Source organism: Microchirus variegatus (genome assembly GCF_963457635.1).
Source record: "Microchirus variegatus genome assembly, chromosome: 9".
NCBI lineage: Eukaryota > Metazoa > Chordata > Actinopteri > Pleuronectiformes > Soleidae > Microchirus > Microchirus variegatus.
The window spans coordinates 10,847,498-10,866,073 of record NC_139810.1 but is presented as its reverse complement, the minus strand read 5'-3'; the positions used below and the strand labels follow the sequence as shown (position 1 = coordinate 10,866,073).

Sequence of the window (18,576 nt, the reverse complement as noted above, 5' to 3'; positions counted from 1 at the left end):
TATGTGAAATGTCACTCTTGTACCTGCAGTCTTGTTCTTTTTATCATCACCCAGCGCTCATGACCAGAGGTGAGAGTAGGAATGACGATCAACCGGTAGAGAGCTTTGCCTTCTCGCTCAGCTCACTTTTTGTCTCAACGGTGCGGTAGAGCCAACGCAGTACCACTCCCGCTGCTCTGTGTCATGCCTGTGTCTCGTTTATCTCCTTTTGTGTCTCTCTGCTTTTATTTTGTAGTTCTCCTTCCTGTGTGTGCTTGTGTTCTCCCACTTACCTGCTGTCTCTGCTCACTCCCCTCCCTTGTTCTCTTGATGAGCTTCATCCGGTTCACCTGCATCTGATTTGCCACACCTGATTTCTGTTCTCCACTCACCTTCCTCCCTACTTAAGCCTGACCTTCCTAGTGTGTCTTTGTCAGATCACTCGTGTCTTGCCTTATGTGTGTTAATCTGTCTCCCTGCCCTGTTTTTTTTTTTTAGTTTCTTCAGATTGATCAGCCTGTGTCCTCCTGACTTGCTTTGTTTGACCAGCCTGCTGAATAAATCCTGCCTTTTTTTGAACTTTCCTCTGTACCATCTGACACTCTGATTCTGCGGTCAATCCACACTCCATTGTTCCTTCTCTTGTGAACAAGACCCAGAGATACTTAAACTCCTTCACTTGGGGTAAATACTCATTCCCCACCTGGAGTTGGTAATCAATCCGCATCCTACTGAGATTTGTAGGCTCATTCTAAAGCCATGAAAAGTGATATACAAACATTCTTATCGGTAATATTATTCAAGTTCTGTGAGTAAACACTACTAAAATTTACACCCCGGAGCTTTTAATTAACTTTAGTGTCCTTCTTCTGTAGTAGGTGACTTTCGTAATTGCTATTCAGTCCAGGGTGTCAACCTGATTGGGGAGAAGCAAAGGTAACTCAATCCCAGCATGCTCTGCATCAAACAGGTTGACGGCGTCCGTGGCGGTGGCTGGGGGGTGAGTGGGGTCAGAGGGCAGCAGGGACGGGGAGTTGCTGGCAATGTTGGGCTCTCCCGAGTTGCGCAGAGAGAGGGATAGAGCTGGAGAGGGTCTTCTCGGTGACTGTGAGGAACAGCAGGGCAAGAGCTTTGCCAAAGCTCGCTTGAAGTCTCTCATGAACAGCGGGTAGATGATCGGGTTCATTGTGCTGTTGCAGTAGCCCAGCCAGGTGATGGCGTCGAAGAGCGCGAGGGGGACGCACTCGCACACCGCCTGAATGAAAATGGTGAAAAGGAGGGAAAATGAGTTTCGTTGTGCCAATGTGTAAATAATAATGAGCAATGGAAATATATGGATGTGTGTTTTTCTGTAATGTGCCAAGAAAGAGAAAGGAAACCAGCAAACGTTGAAAGTATTTGCACATGTATTTTATGAGGAATTAAATGCATTATTAGAGGTCGAGGACACTTTAAATTGTCGAAGACAATTACAACTTTAACATTTAATTATTCTATTCAGGGGAAAACACATTAATAGATTTATTAAAAGATACCATCTTTCTAATCATGCGGCCTGTCCATTATTTCTTTTTTGGTGTATCATTTCCATGATACGATGCATATTTAACGTCTCACATTTGACTTTTAAAAACACTGATCTTGAACCAGGTTTATAGAGGGACGCTGAAGGAGGAGACAGCTGTTAAAGGAGAGCTTCCAATACTACCATGATGAGACGGGGAGGCGGTGGGAATAGGACAGAAAGGAGGGGTGAGATTCACACACCACATTGAGTGTGAAAAGGAAGGAGAGCACAGACACAGTCAAGTGTCTGTGCTCCATGTTATGCAGGGGAGAAGCGAGAGGGCACAGATGGGAAATCAAAATGACTGGATCATTGAAAGCTTGAAAAACAGGGCAAGTGTCATTACCAATTTAGATTAAATTGTTTTCCTGTTGTTTGAGTAGGATGTGTATGTGTGTGTGTGTGTGTATGGGGGGGGGTGCAAACGCGCACATGTTCAGTCTAATCAAATCAAAATCAACAACTTACAAAAAAAAGTATAAATGGAACTTCTGCGTGTTTTTGTTGAGCAGGCTTTGGAATGAGTCAGCCATACGAAGATGAAATGCCAGTTTGTTTCATCGCTGGATAACTTGGCAGAGCTGTGACGCCAAGCCTGGCCAAGAAAAAAATAGATCTGTAACCAAGTGTTTTTTTCTTTCTTTTGCATTTAATTCACACTGTTGGTGCTCACCATTTTCTTGTGAGCTCTGAAACACTGAGGTATATGAGCCAGGAAAGCAATTAAAAAAACATTTGAAATGAGAGGAATTGCTTTTAGACTTTTTTTTTTTTTTCATCATGTATTTCATATCAATGATTTGTTTGATGTTTTACTTCTGTGTCGTAATAATCTGTGGTAATGTGCGACATCGCTGCTGACCTGAGCCATGTTGGTGATAAAAAACGGCAGCCAAGCACTGAAGAAGAGTCCCAGGAGGACTCCCAGTGTCAGACTGGCCTTCAGTGCCCTCCGACCCTGTCTGTGAGCCAGACGACGCTCACTGTTCACTGACAGCTGTAAACAGAGAGGAACAGAAAAAGAGTTGTGATTGGTTATATTCATGTGAATTCCAGATACACTGGCCACTTTGACAAGAAAATCACAATTATTCTTTTTTGTCCTGGTAGCACAAACGGTAGAAGCGCTGTCCCTGTGGAGCGCCACAGGAAGTCATTTCTGCCTGTGGCCATAAACCTTTACAACTCCTCCCTCTGATGATCAGACTCTTTATAAATAAATAAATAAACAAACAAACAACAAACAAACTATAATTACCCATTCTCATCTAACTTCTTTTCATTTGTTTATACTTACATTCACTGTATATTGTATATATTTCCAGATTGTCTACTTATTATTGTATTTTATTTTTTATTGTTTATTGTATTGTTTATTTAATTTAATTTAGCTTATTGTCTATTTCACTGTCTTATTTTATTTTTATTTTATTTTATTTTATTTTATTTTATTTTATTTTATTTTATTTTTTATGCTGTTGTGCTATTATCCATTAAATACAATGCCTCGTCAAAAAGCAAGTACAAGCAAGAATGCATTATTAACATAATGTATGTTATTATGCATAACATACATTATCTCAAGGCACTGTACATAGACAACATCATGCAGAGCAGAGAAACCCAACAACACAATGAGCAAACACTAGGCATCAGTGGAGAGAGAAACTCCCTTTTAACAGGAAGAAGAGGAATATCTGACAGAACCAGACTCAAAGATGTGCCGCATCTCCCTCGACCGGCTGGGGTGAAAGGGGACAGAAGGGGGGGAGAGGTAGAGATAGAGGATAGAGACCAGGAGCAGATATACAACAATTGTATCAAGTTATAAGTTTAGACAGGACAGTTCTAAGTCAGTGATGACATGTTTATAGAACTACAAAGTCATTTATACAAGCAGCAGCAGAGACTGTTATACAAATTAGTATCAAGTGTACACTCACTTGATTGTATGAAGTGTTGTTTTTACATAACCCAAGAATGAGCCATAAAAAATATAATATCAAGAGCAGCTCTACGGATGCTGCTATTTTGGACCACAACATTTGAGTTTTGATGTTAACTGAAGGCTACATAGTTTCACAGACTCTCAAAAAAAAAGGATATTCAGTTCCCTTCTGTTGCAGGGATATTCAGCTGCAACATGTAACTTCACCAATATATGTTGCTAAATTTTACACACTGTACCTTTAGGTGTTTTAAAGGGATAGTACAGGTTTAAAATCCTTGATTCAGATTTATCTAAGAAACACAAACTTACCAGACAAGGCAGTGTCTGCTCCTGTGTTCCACAAGCTAACACCACACACATTCTCTATGGACATTGGTGCAGGAGAGTGAGTGGTTTACAAACTCCAGTTTTCAGTCATAAAAAGGCAATGAAATAGAGTTGCCTGCAAATATTCTTCCTGAGTCAATGCAGAATGCAGAAGGAGGCATATACTGTATTTTATTAGGTGAGCCTTTTGTGAAGGAGGTCAAATCAATTTTTCTTTCTGTCGCTGCAGGTAGTCACGTTACCATAGTTTTCTCCTGGTCGGGTCACAGAAACAGCGACACATTTGACAGCACTCTTGGCAAAGTGCGCGTTTATAATGTGTCCACACTTCACACAAGCACAAAAAAATAAATAACTGAACTAAATATTTCAGGTTAGGACTAGGCAATTAACTGCTATGGTTAAGGTTTGTTTTTTGATTGAAACTCTCTCTCTCTCTCGCTCTCATTTTAACTGCAGACAAATGTGTCAGACTATAAGTCTGTGATCCATGAAGATGGGGACAGCACATCTGACACTGTCTGTTCTTTTCCCACCACGATTTTCTGCTCAGATTTTACACCTCACTTCTTTTACTGAGTCTCTTTTGCCACATATTTGTTGGCTTGACTTTACCAAAGAGCACAGCAAAATGCAGAAAAAAGATGAATGAAAACTTAAGAGCATATTTATAACCACATCTTTGTAGACAGACAACAGCATATTACCAGAATTCAACTAAATACCCAGAGTAAGGTCTGCAAACCTGAATACAGACTATTTTATGTCTTCGGAAAAGGCTGAAAAACAATTAGACAAAAGAAATGTAAATTCACACCCACCTGAACAGAATGTAGTATAATTCAAAAGCTGTTTGAGACAAATGAGTCATACTTCCAGATACATGTATAAATCTGTTCTCGGTCAACTCAGAAGTGGCTGCTGGTGTGGAGGTTACATTTTCCAAAAGGTAAAAACAATTCCAAATTTTATTTAGTACATTTTTAGAATTAGTGGCTTATTATCATAAAAATAACCTCCTCCAGGTGCACTTACACAATACTAACTGAAGTGTGCCTGGATTTGCTTCATAATTTGGGCTTCTTTTTTTTCCCACTCATAGAATCAGTGTTTTCAATTTAAGTCTCATTATGATCAGATAAAGGCTTGTTTCCAGCTTAACATCACTGTTCTTATCAGGCATTGCAATTCAGCTTCATCTTAGAAACTCTCCTGTGTTTTACCTCTCCTGTTGGACAGCAATCATACACTGAGCTTCCTTAAAGGTGCTATATGTGAGTTTTCTCGCAGTGAATTGGTGGTAATGATGGTGTCTCACCAAGAGTGTCAGACATTGTTGCACAAAAACAAGGTCTTAATTGGTATTAAATAGAATTTTCATTATGTGTACTTTACTTTGTTAATTTTTACTTTTACTCCACTACATTTCGATACAGTTCCCTTAACCATCTTTGTTACTACAAAATAAAAGTTGAGTTGGTAACGTAATGCCTGTTTGTTGTCGCCAGTTGTTTTTAGCAGAACCAGCCGTTAGCCAGAGATTTCTGCTCCAAGTGAACTTAAAACAAACCAGCGGCTCATTGCTTACTTGTCGCCATCCCGCAAGACTGACGCACGCACAACGTTGAGACCCTAGAGTCCACAGGCAGCCACGCCCAGCTCATGCAGGGTCCGACGGTTTGGGTTCACAGTCGGGGGTGTGTGTGGCAGGGAGATGCAGACCGTCACACAGCTCAACAACAGGGGTCTGCACTTAGGGGCGCGAAGGCTCGGCGCTGAGGACGTGGGTGTCTCCGATTGATGGCAAAGCGACCGCACATTAAATGTAAGGTTTAAGACTTTTACTCAAGTGATATTCTAAATGGTGACTTTAAAGGCGCCATATGTAAGAATGTGGCCAAAACCAGTTACTACATGCAAAATCCCGTGGTCTTTTAGGTTCTGTTTTCTCTGCCATTGTATCTAAGACGTAGCTGGCAACCTGTGGTTACTCTGCAGCTGAGACTCTACTGACTGCAATGATTGGTAGACGGCGGTAGGTGGCGCCACATGCCAAAACGTGATTTCAAAACATAAACATGATTTGCAGTCTGCAAAATATTTTTTTAATGCAAATATTTTGGCTGTAATGTTGTTGTTGTTGAGTTCAGTTTGTTATAGGAATATTAATCCTGAGTCTTTTATGGCCAGTTGGATTTATTACATAATGCACCTTTAACTTCTACCAAAGTCATTTTCTGGTAAGATACTTGTACTTTTACTCAAGTATCGCTTTCAAGTTACTTTATACAAGACTGATCACAGTAACATCATGTACATAAGTCTGCTCCAACACACCTGATTCAAATGAATGGGTCGTTATCAGGCTTCAGCAGAGCTTACTGACGAGCTGACTTGAATCAGGAGTGTTTGAGCAGGTAAACAGCTTAATCATGCAGGACAGTGGCTCCCCAGGACCAGGAGTGAGAAACCCTGCACTGCAGGAGCCATGTTTAAGACAAGACCCAATCTGACTTATTCCACAGTGACCTCTGTTTCTTACCGGGACATTTTGTGACACAAGAGGTTCCTGGTATCTGCAGTCATCGGCGTCCCGCTGTGCTGCCATCCCAGGTGACGGAGGCTGTGAAGGCTCCCCGAGAGAGTGATGTGGGTGTGGTGGGTGGCACAGAGCTGCCACCCTCTTTGCCTGCCTCCGTGCTGCCAGAAGGATCCTGCAGTAAGTGAAGCAAATGGCACTGGAGGGTAGAAAAAAAGTGAGCACAGATGCCACGAATGCAAAGGGCAAGGTGACCCGCAGGCGACACTGGAAAGAGATGCCTCCTGATGGTGACAGCGAGTAAGATGTTGGATACAGTGTTTCAGAGTAGGAGCTGATGTTGACACCTGGAACAGATGAGTGTCCACTCCCCAGGCCTAAGCTGTGCCATTTCATCTCAATGGGCAGAAAGGAGGCCAGAGCTGCTAACCCCCACGCGGCCCCCACAAGCAATAAGGCCCGAGGTGGGGTCATTCTTTGCTTGTAGCGTAGCGGTGAGATGATGAAGAGGTAACGGTCTAGGCTGATCACACACAGGTTGAGGATGGACGCGCTGCAGCACATGACGTCAAAGCAAAGCCAAATTGGACAAAAGGCGGGCCACAGCACCCATGCCCCACACAGCACATTGAGCATGGCTGGGGGCATAACCACCAGCGCCACCATCAGGTCAGACAGGAACAAAGACACCAAAAAGCAGTTTGACGTGCAACGCAGAGAGTGGTGGGCGAACACCACAGCGATCAGCAACATGTTGCCACAGACGGTCATGAGGATGATGACCGTCAGCATGAAGGCCAACAACCACGGGCCACTGCCAGTAATGTTCCAAGTACTGGTGGTGGGAAAGCTGCTGTTGTAGCTTCCAACAGAGGCAGACAAGTGAGAGTCAGCCATGGTGCCAGTTCCTGTTAACCAAAATACAAGTTCCCGAGGTTCCTTTTGAGGCACCACTGTAGTGGATAAAATTGAGACAGCTCTCGACTTCAGAAATACCGTTGATGAAGAAAAATACAAAAAGGTCTTGTGTTGAGAAGGTGGCCAATCCTCGCCCTGTCAACGCCAAACGGACTGCTCTCCATGAATAAATAATTCCATCTCCATTTGGCAGGAACAGATCCAGGCGTCCCGGGCTCACCTCCACTGCCACCAGTGTAGTCACAAAAATCCACAACAGACTTTCATTCATCTCTCCATCCTCACCAGCATGTCCCTGTCTCATCCACAGCCACGAGCCAGAATAAGCCACTCGAGTGCAGACAGAGAGCTTCAAGGCAGCATGTCACAATGATGAAAGAGGAGGAAGGCACACAGAGAGAGATAAGCCTCGACTCGGCACACAAGAGCAGTGCCGCAGAGATAAACTTATAAAGATTAAGAAGAGAAGAGAAGGAAACAATTCTCAGAGTTGGTTCTCACCTCTCAGAAGTGGCATTTTGCAGCTTCTGTGAGTCCTCTGCTGAACTGCAGATCTGCTGCCTTTCAAAAGATATTTTTTTACTTTGGCAGGCAACAACTATCACAATACACTGCAGCCAGTCATTTGTAAGCAAGACTCCACTCATGAGTGCTCTACAAGTATCAAGGTCCTTGAGCTGCTGCCTTTTTTCATTCGCTCCCGTTAATCCCTTTGTCGGCCACTCCAGCGTACCTTCCAGCCTGAGCGCACGCCTACTGAGAAGAAGCGTGTCAAAGCATTGAGCTGTTAATGCATAACCATGCACCATCACAGCCGAGAAATGCTCATTCCGCATCATAGAGGCTTGTGTGGGTGGTCTGTCGCTATGTGATGATATTTTTATCTGTTTAAGTATAATGACTGAATCATGTGTGATTAAGATTAGATTTTTACTTAAAGTTGTATCTCTTTGGAAAAGTGCATTTTCCTGTGTTTATTTCAAAAAAGCACACTTTTATTTTAAAAAAAAGAAGTTAGCATATAATTATCAAGACTCCCCAAGGGTGTTTTTTCCTGTCTTTTTTAAAACAGTGTTGGCCGACTCCATTTACTTTACTCACTCTGATAGATATAGCTCTGCCTTACAAATGGTCACATTATCATCCTTTGATTCAATAACCTTGTGATGAATTTGTTTTGTTCCATTTTCTTTTAAATATATTCACTTAATTGTGCATGTGACTGACATGTACTAGTTGATCCACATACAGCACAGTTGTATTTCACTGCAAATCGCTGTTATGTACATTTTTCAAAAGACAAATTGTCTCTATTTCTATACTTTCTATGTATTGATGTGTTCATGCTGAAACCCTGTTTATATTTTTTTCTGTTGACCATAGATTTGTGTGAATGTCTATTCGTATATATATATAGACTCAACAAAAATATAAACGCACAAAGAAAAACTTTATTATGTGACAAAACAGAGTAACTATCCAAAAATAACGGTACAACTTTATCAATAAAGAGGCTTTAAAGCTCACAGAGTGGTCCTGTTGCACATATGTTAGTTATGGAGGTCTACTTACATACATTAACTTGTTGTTATGGTCAAAAACCTCCTAGTTGCTGTAAATGAGCTGATAGAAATCTCTCCTCACTGAAGCTCTCCTCAGCCGCGGTGTTTCAGACTGAAATCTCACACCCAGAAGTGACATAATTCGCACACCACATCTCAGAAGCACAGCTCCCCCCTCTGAAACGGTGGATGCACTGCTACTCAATATCAAAACATTGTTTTAACAATGTTTGAAAATAGCTTCTTCACGACTTCCCGCCGCAGTCCCTTTTATGACTTTGACCTGGAGTCAGACCCAGAGTCAGAAGACACTGTTGCTCGTGAAACACCTCCACAACGGACATTATTCTTCTTCTGCGGTACAATGTACGCAACCGGATGTACCCGGACCAGGAGGAGCCGCTGTTCAGGAGAAATGCTGGTTACATAACCAGAATGTTCTTTTTCAGAGATCTCGCTGAGCCCGAGATTACAATACATCAAAGCGTTCTCAGCAGTGGCTGAACTGTTTGTTTCGAACCTTCAGGGCTTCATAAACAAGGTAATGTCGCAGATACACACCAAAAAACAGTGTTAATTGGAACTTCTGGTCTAATTTAATTTTTAATTTTAATTTTAATATTAATAAGGATCAATTTCAAAACAAAAGTCCTGGAGTAATGGCAGGAAGAACACAAAGGGGGTCGATGATCCGAGTTCACAAACTTCAATAACGTGCGTGCCCACCATTAGCCTCACGCAGGGCGGTACACTGGCGACACATGGACATCACCAGGTTGTCGATCGTGGCCTGGAATGATCGTGGAATGATGCACATTCAGTTGTTTTGCCACAGCTGTAACGATCAACCCAGCACTCAGCATGCCAATGGCACGCTCCCTTATGATTTGTGACATCTGTGGCATATTGACAAGTGACAAAAGTCCACATTTTGGTGTGCCCTTTTATTGACCAGACCATAAGGAGTGTCTGTGTACTGGTCACGCATATTGACCACCACTCTGCCATGCTCAATGACTCTCATGAGTTGAAATACTCAATCTGAGATTGTAGTCAATAGGAGTGGCCAAGTGACACTGGACTACTGGGTTGAGAAAAAGAAATAATTCCATAAACAAATGCATCAAGAATCTGAGCAAATGTCATGACATTCTATTTTTGTTCACCATTTCAAGTTTGTGCGTTTATATTTTTGTTGATTATATATATACACATACACATACATTTATACAGGCGCTGCAATGACACTACAGCTTTCTATTTCAACTGATACTACACAAGTGATAAACATAGTCTGTGAAATCTGTGACCCATTTGGCCTGACGAGTCGAGATTATGACATGTTCATTTAAAATAAGCCTAACTTCTCAGCTGAAAATCTGTTTCAATGCTATTTATAATGACAGTTTGCAGGGGAAAGATTGATTTCCCAGTATGATTTTGAAAACAAAAACCTTGTTACTACTTTTTTCTCAAACTTAACAGGACATAATAGTTTTTTTTCCACTGACAAAGAGTGATACTTGAATTCTTCACATATGTCGTGTCATCATGAATCTCTTAAAAAGCCTCGTCAAATACTAAACATAATAATTGAAGCTTTCATTTCTCGTGCCCCTTCATGACTCATCTTCATCACTACAACCAAGTCATCTGCCACATCAGATCAACTGCTGCCAACCTTCTGACCCCCTTTCACCCACACCAAGCCCACCACCTTATGGTACTGTATTTTTACTCATGTGTCCCCAACAACCACCTGCCTGCAACCTGCCTTGCTGTCACATTTCTGGGGGGAATTAAATTCACAAACAAACTGATAAAGCTACACAAACACTCGACTCCTATTATTCTTTCAAGTGCAGCCATTCCCGCTTCGGCTGTGTGAATTTTAATCTGGCTGTCGTAATTCATCAGTTAATTCTGGATATTTGCTCCACAATGGTGTCTCATGAAAAATTAAACATCACATTTTTGTTGTCCTGATTCTTTTATTAAATAAACACAGACTGTCCTTATTAGGCACATACACAGTCGTACTTGGGATGGACTGATTAACGGGAAATGTGGATCTAACTGTGGAACAGCGCAAATGATCACTCTCCCACTGACAAAACAAAAAGAACAAATTAAAAAAAAAAAGACAGTCCCTCGTTGACTTGCAGTTACTGTTCCTGTTAAAGAAAACAGAAATCGATTACATATATTATTTTTATTCATTAAGACAAAAGACATGAGGTGTTTTAAAATAAATAAATAAATAAATAAAAAATCAACAATAACTAACCTTTTCTGTTCTATGCAGCAGGTAATGTGACCTGAGGTCATTCTGACAGTTGGCATATGCCATGCCGAGTCCTGCTCCTGAGCCGAATGAAATCGGCCACGTATGCCCTGAAAATGAAACAAGGTACTTTATATCTCAACTGTGTCACACCTACACTAAAACACACATTTTGCAATTTGATTCAAAGACAGACAGATCAGATGTGTAAGATCCTACTCATATTCTAGTCCTTTTTGTTTATATCCATCACATAATTTCAGACACTTCTTTTGTGAAAAACTCTGCTTTACAAATCATCAGTAAAATATTTGTTTAGTTTGAAACTGTTTGACAAACTAGCCTACACTGTCGGGGGGCCGACAGCAAGGGGTATATCCGCGAACTTGTCTAATCCTCAACTTTCCAATATACCCAAAGTATACGCACTCGCAACTGCCACTAACTGTTTTAATTAATTATTAATAAATTCAACAAAATAACTGTTAAATATTATGATATAAGGCTGACTACACTTATACATGTTCAAAGTATCCATATAAACTCGATATTGAACACAGAATACCTGAACTCATAAATTTCTCTCTAGTTTTTAATAAAACTAGTTAACCTATTATACCTTGTTAAATATTATGAATATTAAAATGCTAACCACACCTGCCATTATCTTCAAAGTGTCCAAATGTCATGAAAAAGCATACAATATGTTTATTAAATTTCATGAAAAAGCATACAATATGTTCAAACTTTCCATTCAATGCATTAATAAAGAAATGAAGGCTTAACTATTTTTTATATGATAATTAATAAATGTATATTATTATGTAATAAATATTATGAATAAGTGCTAAATAAACACATGATATCCTCAATGTGTCCAAATGAGCTCAATAATAATTATAATAATAATTTTAGCATAATAAATTAATTAATTTGCTAATTAATAATAAAGCTACAAAGATAGGGATAATTCTCAGGTGGTATGTGATGCCCATGCAAAATTTGAAGCTAATACCTGCAATACTTTGGAAGATACAGGCGAAAATATGGTTTTTATATCATTAATTAATTAATTAATTAATTAATTAATTAATAAATAAATAATAATGGTAGACAGCTCAAAATCAATAGGGATCATCTACAGGGGGTATGTGACCCATCAAAAAAATAAGAAAATTTAATCTCCAACGCCTTTCCAGTTATCGCGTTAACGGCTAAAATCTGCGGACGCGGACTTCTCGTGGATATAATTAATACACTCAAGCCACATTGAGGTGGTTTGATAGATAAATGAATAGTTGTTATTTCAAACACAAATGTGCAACATTTCATCTCACATGTTTGAAAAGGAGTAGGCAAAGTATAAACTTGTATGTTCCTACCCCATTCCTATTACACACAACTCAATTTATAGGCTACTTTATCCCATCACCAAATATTTACATATTTACAGTATTTTAAACAATGTTCTTAATGTTCTCAGTACAACATGAGAATTCGCCTGGTTTTATGATCGTCCTGGATTAAACTGCTGTTCTTCATCCTTATATTTATTTAAAATATGGATTTTGTATATTCTTTTAAACCGATTTATGATTTTACTCTGCTCTAATTCATCTGTTAGACTGCTCCATAACTTAACCCCCGAGATAGAAACAAACATACTTTTTAAAGTTGTCCTGGCACTGAATGATATCCCACTTGCCTCTCTGAAAATGTCTTTATTTTATTTGGAAGTGAATTATTTCTTGCTTTGAATATTATTTTGCAACATTTTAAACTCTTTTTTATCTTTGACAGGCATGAATGCAGTAAAGACGGTCTCCTCAGGCAACAGCACCTGACCTGCTGCAGTTTCAATTTATTTGTACACTGCTGCCACAATATTAACTATTAACTATAATTACCCATTCTCATCTAACTTCTTTCATTTGTTTATACATACATTCTCTGTATATTGTATATATTTCCAGATTGTCTACATTGTTTATTGTATTGTTTATTTTATTTCATTTAGCTTACTGTCTATTTTCACTGTCTTATTTTATTTTATTTTATTTTATTTTATTTACATCTGTATATCTAGCTCTTGTTTCCGCATGCTGTATTTCTTCTTACTTTGCACAGAGCATCTGGAACAAAAACAATTTCCCCCCGGGGATTAATAAAGTATTCTGATTCTGATTCTGATTCTGATTAACACTAAGCAGAACATGACTTTTTTCAAATTTTGGAAACTTCTATAATGTTACAGATGTGAGCAGAGTCGTGATGTGATTCTCTCAGATGACTGTACAGATGTGTGAATGTGTGAATAATGCTCTTTAAATAAATTCTGATTCCTCCTGTGATCAGATCTCTTAGTATGGATGCAAATTCCAGGTCTGAACGGGGCCCCAAGATTCAAGATGCAGTGCAGCAGCACTTTACTGGAATTACTTACGTTTAAAGAAGAGAACAGAAAAGACGATCCCTAAACCCAGTCCTGTGCCTAAAAAAAGAAGAGGACAAAGAAGGACATAGATGATAATATGATGCATCAAAATAATATTTATTTCTCTACAAGCATATACTGTGTGTTGATGTGTAATGCAGTACTTTCAATACGATAAATTTAATATGTATTGTTGTTTTGAATAGGCTTACATGAGGAATTCAACAGTGGGTTGTGTGTGTGATACAACGTTTTCATGTCGTAGAACAGTGGTTCTCACATTTTTTATACCAAGTACCACCTGAGAAAATATTCAGCTTTGAAGTAACACCATTATCGCAGTGGTGTAAATAGGTAAAGCAAGGTCAGCTGCAGAATTTTCACAGGAGGCAGATTTATTCCCAATAAGATAATTTGCTCTCTCATCATCCTCCTCTTTCTCACATATACTTCATAAACTGGTATAGTGAAATTACATGAAGATGGAGCTAGAGATAAGGTGATTCTAATATAATTATTATTCAATTTATAATTGTTTTTTATTTGTTTCATTGTCTACAAACTCAAAATTCCTCCGCTGCGCCCCTATCACATACCTTTGTACAGTAGAACAGTGTTTCTAATTTTCCAGCAGAGGAAGCTCGCGTGTATGGACGTAGTAGACGTTTGATTTGGCAAGAAATCCTAAAAATGTTTTGTGGATGGCCTGTTGGTCTTTACAATAACAAAGTACAAGGAGTGCTAAAAAAGCACCAGTGTTTTTTTTCCCTTATTATTTCATCGAATTGTTTTTATTTATTCAGTTAGTTATTTATTCAATTGTATCGAAATTAAAAAAGTCCGATATCTCGCTGTCTGTTCAGTTGCCCTTTGAGAGCCCTTTGTGGCTAGCTAGTTAGCCTCTCGCTCACTCAATGACAGCTGTGGATTACAGTGAAAACCGCTGATGTGTTTTTAATGTATCTAGGTACATAACAGTGTCGCTACAGGAGGGAGACTCTGAGATATTTACCGAGTTTGATGGCACCGTCTGCGAGGCACCGGTCCCACTTTTTCCCCAGCTCCTTTTCAGACATGCTGAACATTAGCTTGCGTCAGGCTAGAAATGTCAAGCTGCTGCTGCCTTCACGTACTGTCGGAGATGCGTAGTACTACAATTTGAATAGACAATTAGAGCTCAGGGGCGTGTACAGTGAGTTATGATGCCAGTTTAAAACTACCGACTGAGTCGAGTTGGCGTTGTTGATAAAAAAAATCAACTTGACAGATCTCACCGAAATACCACCAATGTTTGTTCATCCCTCGACCCTGGAACGCAGCAATAATAACCTTTCTCACAATCTCGCGATACGTTGACCAAGTAATGCAGTTCAATCATAGATCTATGAATTCAACACCGCCATCTTGCGGTAAAAGTTTAAATGTACAAAGTAATTGGCCTACAAATACACTCACCGCCCGGTCACTTTATTAGGCACGACTCTTCCGCTACTTGTTATAACAAAACTCGAATAATTATCTAATTACATGCCATCAACAACTCTATGCATTTAGGCATGTAGACATGGTCAAGACGACCTGCTGAAATTCAACCTCAGCATCAGAATGGTACAGAAAACGATGATTAAAGTGAATTCAAATGTGACATGGTAGTTGCTGCCTGACAGGCTGGTGTGAATATATTTGATTCCAGAATATGTTGGATACTTCACAATGAGTTACCACAGACTTCTGCAGAAGGCAGCCCATAGCCAAGAGGAAAGGAATTAGCCTCAAGGTCACTGGTTCATTCCCGGGACAGGCCAAGGGCTGAGTGGCCCTGAGCAAGGCACCCAATCCCCCATTGCTCCCTGGGCTCCTCAGCTTCTGTGTTCACTATTGGTGTGTAATAAGGACAGGTTAAATGCAGAGGACAAATTCTCAAACACTGATTGGTGTGTGGGCAAAAATGACTAATTCAGTCAAGCTACAAACTCAGGCTGCTCATCACAGATGCGAAACCATTGTATTTTCTACAAATTTATTTTTTAGTTCTGGAGTGAAATTTTGTTTGACACATATTAGTACACTCTCACAAAGTGCAACACCATGTTCACCTTAATAACACTGAATTCCTGAGATGGCAATATACAATTTCTTTGATAACATACAGTGTGCAAACATTTAATATTCATTCAACAAAATGCTGGCATATTTTTTGAAAATGTTACCATTAAATAAAAATGTACCACCAGCTGGAACATTTGACTATGCTGCATCCAAGTCTGATGACTAGAAAAGTAGAGTTTAATACACACACAAAGTACTAAACATGGAAATTATGTTATATATGAATCCTACAAACAGTCCCAACAAATGTATCAAACACTCACATATAAATTACCCACTCCTCAGCAGGCAAACTGTGTGAAACAGCCAAAAGTCATTATGTTGGCAAAGTGATTATCATGCACAACATCTTACAATGGTGTAACGCACAAGACGATTTCATGGTGGACATATTGAATGAAGCCATAGCATGGTGCACGTTAGATGTTTTACACATTGTGAGTGAGAGTGAACAGCAAAGGGGCAACACAGAGGTAGAGACACTGTAATTGACAAGTAAATCTGTCTTTGGCAAAAAAACAAAATAAATCCCCTTTGCTTTTACGATTTGTAGTACATGTGTATTTGTACATATGAGCATTGTACCTATTTAAACAGCTACCAGATATACCCACAGGTAAATGCTAAGTTTGTGGTCATCGCTACGAAACAGACGCTATGGTCTGACAGCATCTCATCTTTAGGGAAAAAAAATAGAATGTGGTAAATGCAGTTGAAGAGATCATCAACCCTGTCTCCTGGTCCAGAATGTTTCCCTATTCACTGTCCACACTGAAGCTGTTCTGGTCACTCTTTGGTTGCTGGTGTTCTGGTGCTACTGTTGCTGGCTGGTCAGTTTCTTCTCTTGCTGTCTTCACAGAGCCCTTGCTGATGGCCAGGAGGTCTCGCAACTCCTTATTCTCAATCTGAAAATCATAGGAAAATGGTGATTGTGTACAGAAAGAAAGAACCCATTTTCAGATAGACTGTGTCAGTATCTGGCCTTGGCGGTTTTGGTTTTATTATTCCAGATTTTAGATACCAGATGTGCCTAGGAATCTCTCAGTATCTCTAGCATTAGTGAACAATTGAATAATAATTATAAACATTATCACAACTACTTATTTTGATGATTGATAATTTCATTTTTTGATTCAGCTGAACTCACCTCGAGTTGAGCAAGCCTCTCACGAACAGAGCAGTAGTGCTGATCGTCCACTTGCACTGCTCTTCTCATCACCTGGCCCATCTCACATATCCGCTCCAACTGGTTCTGCACTTCCTGGACAAATTAGAATGCAAGGAAATTCCCAAAATCAAAATTTTTGACAGTACATTTAACACTGTTGAACCTTTTCTATGAATGACACAGTACATGCAAACAGCCAGGGCACCTTTGCATGGTCCTCATGGAGGCTGAGTACAGGTTTAGTGTCCAGCTCCTTCCTCGCCATCATTAACTGAAGCATCTGCCTGCGGTATCGACCCATGATCAACTCTAGTGCGTATTGGTGTTCTTCGAGGGACAGCCATAGTTCTGCAGAGACAGACATATAAAACAAACACTATACAATCAGAAGAATGTGTGAGTGAGCGGAGTTATGTTCACCTTTATTCTCCTGCTGTAGCTCCTTGATTTGAGTATTTTCCTGAGTCAGAAGGACGTGTGGCTTGTACTTGGTCAGCTCCTGAATCTCCGAAGTGTCTTCTGTGTGCTGAGGGAAGAAAGCAGTAAAGAAGGGTGAGAGGGTAATAAATTGAGAGACTTGTTTACCTGTTTTAATAATGGTTTCAAGTTCATAAAAACACCAATAAATATTACATTCATGAAACACATCATCAAATAACTTCATTGTTAAATAAACTTTTGGATGTAAAAGTGAACTTTTAATGATTTAGCAGCATTCTTCAAGCCAGTTAATTTAATCAGCCAATGCCAACTATAAAAATGGGCGAAGTTACCAACCAAAAAGACATTTAGTGACATATGTGTCTTAGGCATTATCTGATAATGTTACATTAGCTAGAGATTTGAAAGATTCAATGAGTTGACAAGACAACTGATTGTGGATTTAGCCAAGCTTTGTTCAAACTGGAGCCAAGTTAGACCTCAGCTCTGATCCAGTTATTACACTGGTGCGTGCATGTTATTGAGCATTTGAGCATTAAACAACCATGAATATGAATGAAACTCCTTGGTTAGTGTGTTGAATAAAGCTGCAAGCAGGACAAATGTGTAATGATGAAACGCTCGTCCTCCTCACCTTGTCTGGAAGGGCATTCCCGACCTCTTTCATGCCCTGCACTCTCTGGCTGAGGGCCCCAGACTGCTCGATCAGTCCCTCCGCAGCCGTGTCGTGCTCCTTCAGCCTCTCGAGAAGAGTCCGAGCATCGCCCAACACTTTTTCTAAAGTGCAGGCCATTTACTGGAAACTGTCTAGAAAATGGGAATTTGCTAACTATCCCGAATGTAAACAAGCTTAGCTTTTACGCTGCCAAGCCTGAAATGTCCGAGGCAGCTCGAGTAACTTCACAATAACGTGTACATAACAATGTGGTCCCTTGAAATTACTTTTCTGGGGAAAAACATCAACAAATAAAAGTTGTTCAGACACATAAAAATGACCACTTAGGTATTGACAGGCCTATCGTTTCCGTGCGAGACTGGAGTCTAAAGTATGACATCACTTCCTGTTTTTGCTTCTGCTTCATGGCTGGCGACTGCCACCTACTGTGTTGGTGTCATACTGCATCCACGGTCGGAGTGTGGAACGAAGTTTTCGTGTGGTGTCACTTCACTGTCTGTTTGTTTGTCTGTGCTTCCACACTTGCACTTGCCAATATGACTAATAGAGGCCGCCAGAGGCTTGTTGCGTGAATGGGGTGAAGCCTGTCATCTCTGATTGCCTCGTTTTTAATGTTGTTGT

At 40.0% G+C, this 18,576-nt stretch overlaps 3 protein-coding genes across 3 annotated transcripts; all 3 read right to left on the bottom strand.

Annotated features, from left to right (window-relative positions):
- Positions 1-877: 877 nt before the first annotated feature.
- htr6 (5-hydroxytryptamine (serotonin) receptor 6) lies at positions 878-7,260 on the bottom strand (the record flags this gene model as incomplete). Its single annotated transcript, XM_083894827.1, has 3 exons — positions 878-1,234; positions 2,409-2,543; positions 6,367-7,260. 3 exons carry the CDS (start codon positions 7,258-7,260, stop codon positions 878-880), a joined length of 1,386 nt encoding a protein of 461 aa, XP_083750953.1.
- Positions 7,261-10,828: 3,568 nt separating this feature from the next.
- On the bottom strand, positions 10,829-14,882 carry micos10 (mitochondrial contact site and cristae organizing system subunit 10). Its single transcript, XM_083894834.1, has 5 exons — positions 14,836-14,882; positions 14,574-14,712; positions 13,571-13,618; positions 11,131-11,237; positions 10,829-11,017 (listed from the first exon to the last, which is right to left on the bottom strand). Exons 2-5 carry the CDS (start codon positions 14,644-14,646, stop codon positions 11,009-11,011), a joined length of 237 nt encoding a protein of 78 aa, XP_083750960.1. The 5' UTR covers positions 14,647-14,712; positions 14,836-14,882; the 3' UTR covers positions 10,829-11,008.
- A 791-nt stretch (positions 14,883-15,673) lies between these two features.
- Positions 15,674-18,256, bottom strand: sike1 (suppressor of IKBKE 1). Its single transcript, XM_083894832.1, has 5 exons — positions 17,914-18,256; positions 17,259-17,364; positions 17,044-17,186; positions 16,818-16,931; positions 15,674-16,575 (listed from the first exon to the last, which is right to left on the bottom strand). Exons 1-5 carry the CDS (start codon positions 18,070-18,072, stop codon positions 16,426-16,428), a joined length of 672 nt encoding a protein of 223 aa, XP_083750958.1. The 5' UTR covers positions 18,073-18,256; the 3' UTR covers positions 15,674-16,425.
- Between the last annotated feature and the right edge of the window lie 320 nt (positions 18,257-18,576).

Bases quoted from the DNA above. Each gene is read 5' to 3' on its own strand.
- sike1 (XM_083894832.1), bottom strand. From the start codon at position 18,072: ATGGCCTGCACTTTAGAAAAAGTGTTGGGCGATGCTCGGACTCTTCTC. The intron at 17,365-17,913 runs GTGAGGAGGACG...TTCTTCCCTCAG, and splicing joins GGAATGCCCTTCCAGACAAG to CACACAGAAGACACTTCGGA. The intron at 16,576-16,817 runs GTGAGTTCAGCT...TATGATTTTCAG, and splicing joins AGAGGCTTGCTCAACTCGAG to ATTGAGAATAAGGAGTTGCG.
- micos10 (XM_083894834.1), bottom strand. From the start codon at position 14,646: ATGTTCAGCATGTCTGAAAAGGAGCTGGGGAAAAAGTGGGACCGGTGC. The intron at 13,619-14,573 runs GTAAATATCTCA...TTCTTTTTTTAG, and splicing joins AGACGGTGCCATCAAACTCG to GCACAGGACTGGGTTTAGGG. The intron at 11,238-13,570 runs GTAAGTAATTCC...TTTCATTTTCAG, and splicing joins TTCTGTTCTCTTCTTTAAAC to GGCATACGTGGCCGATTTCA.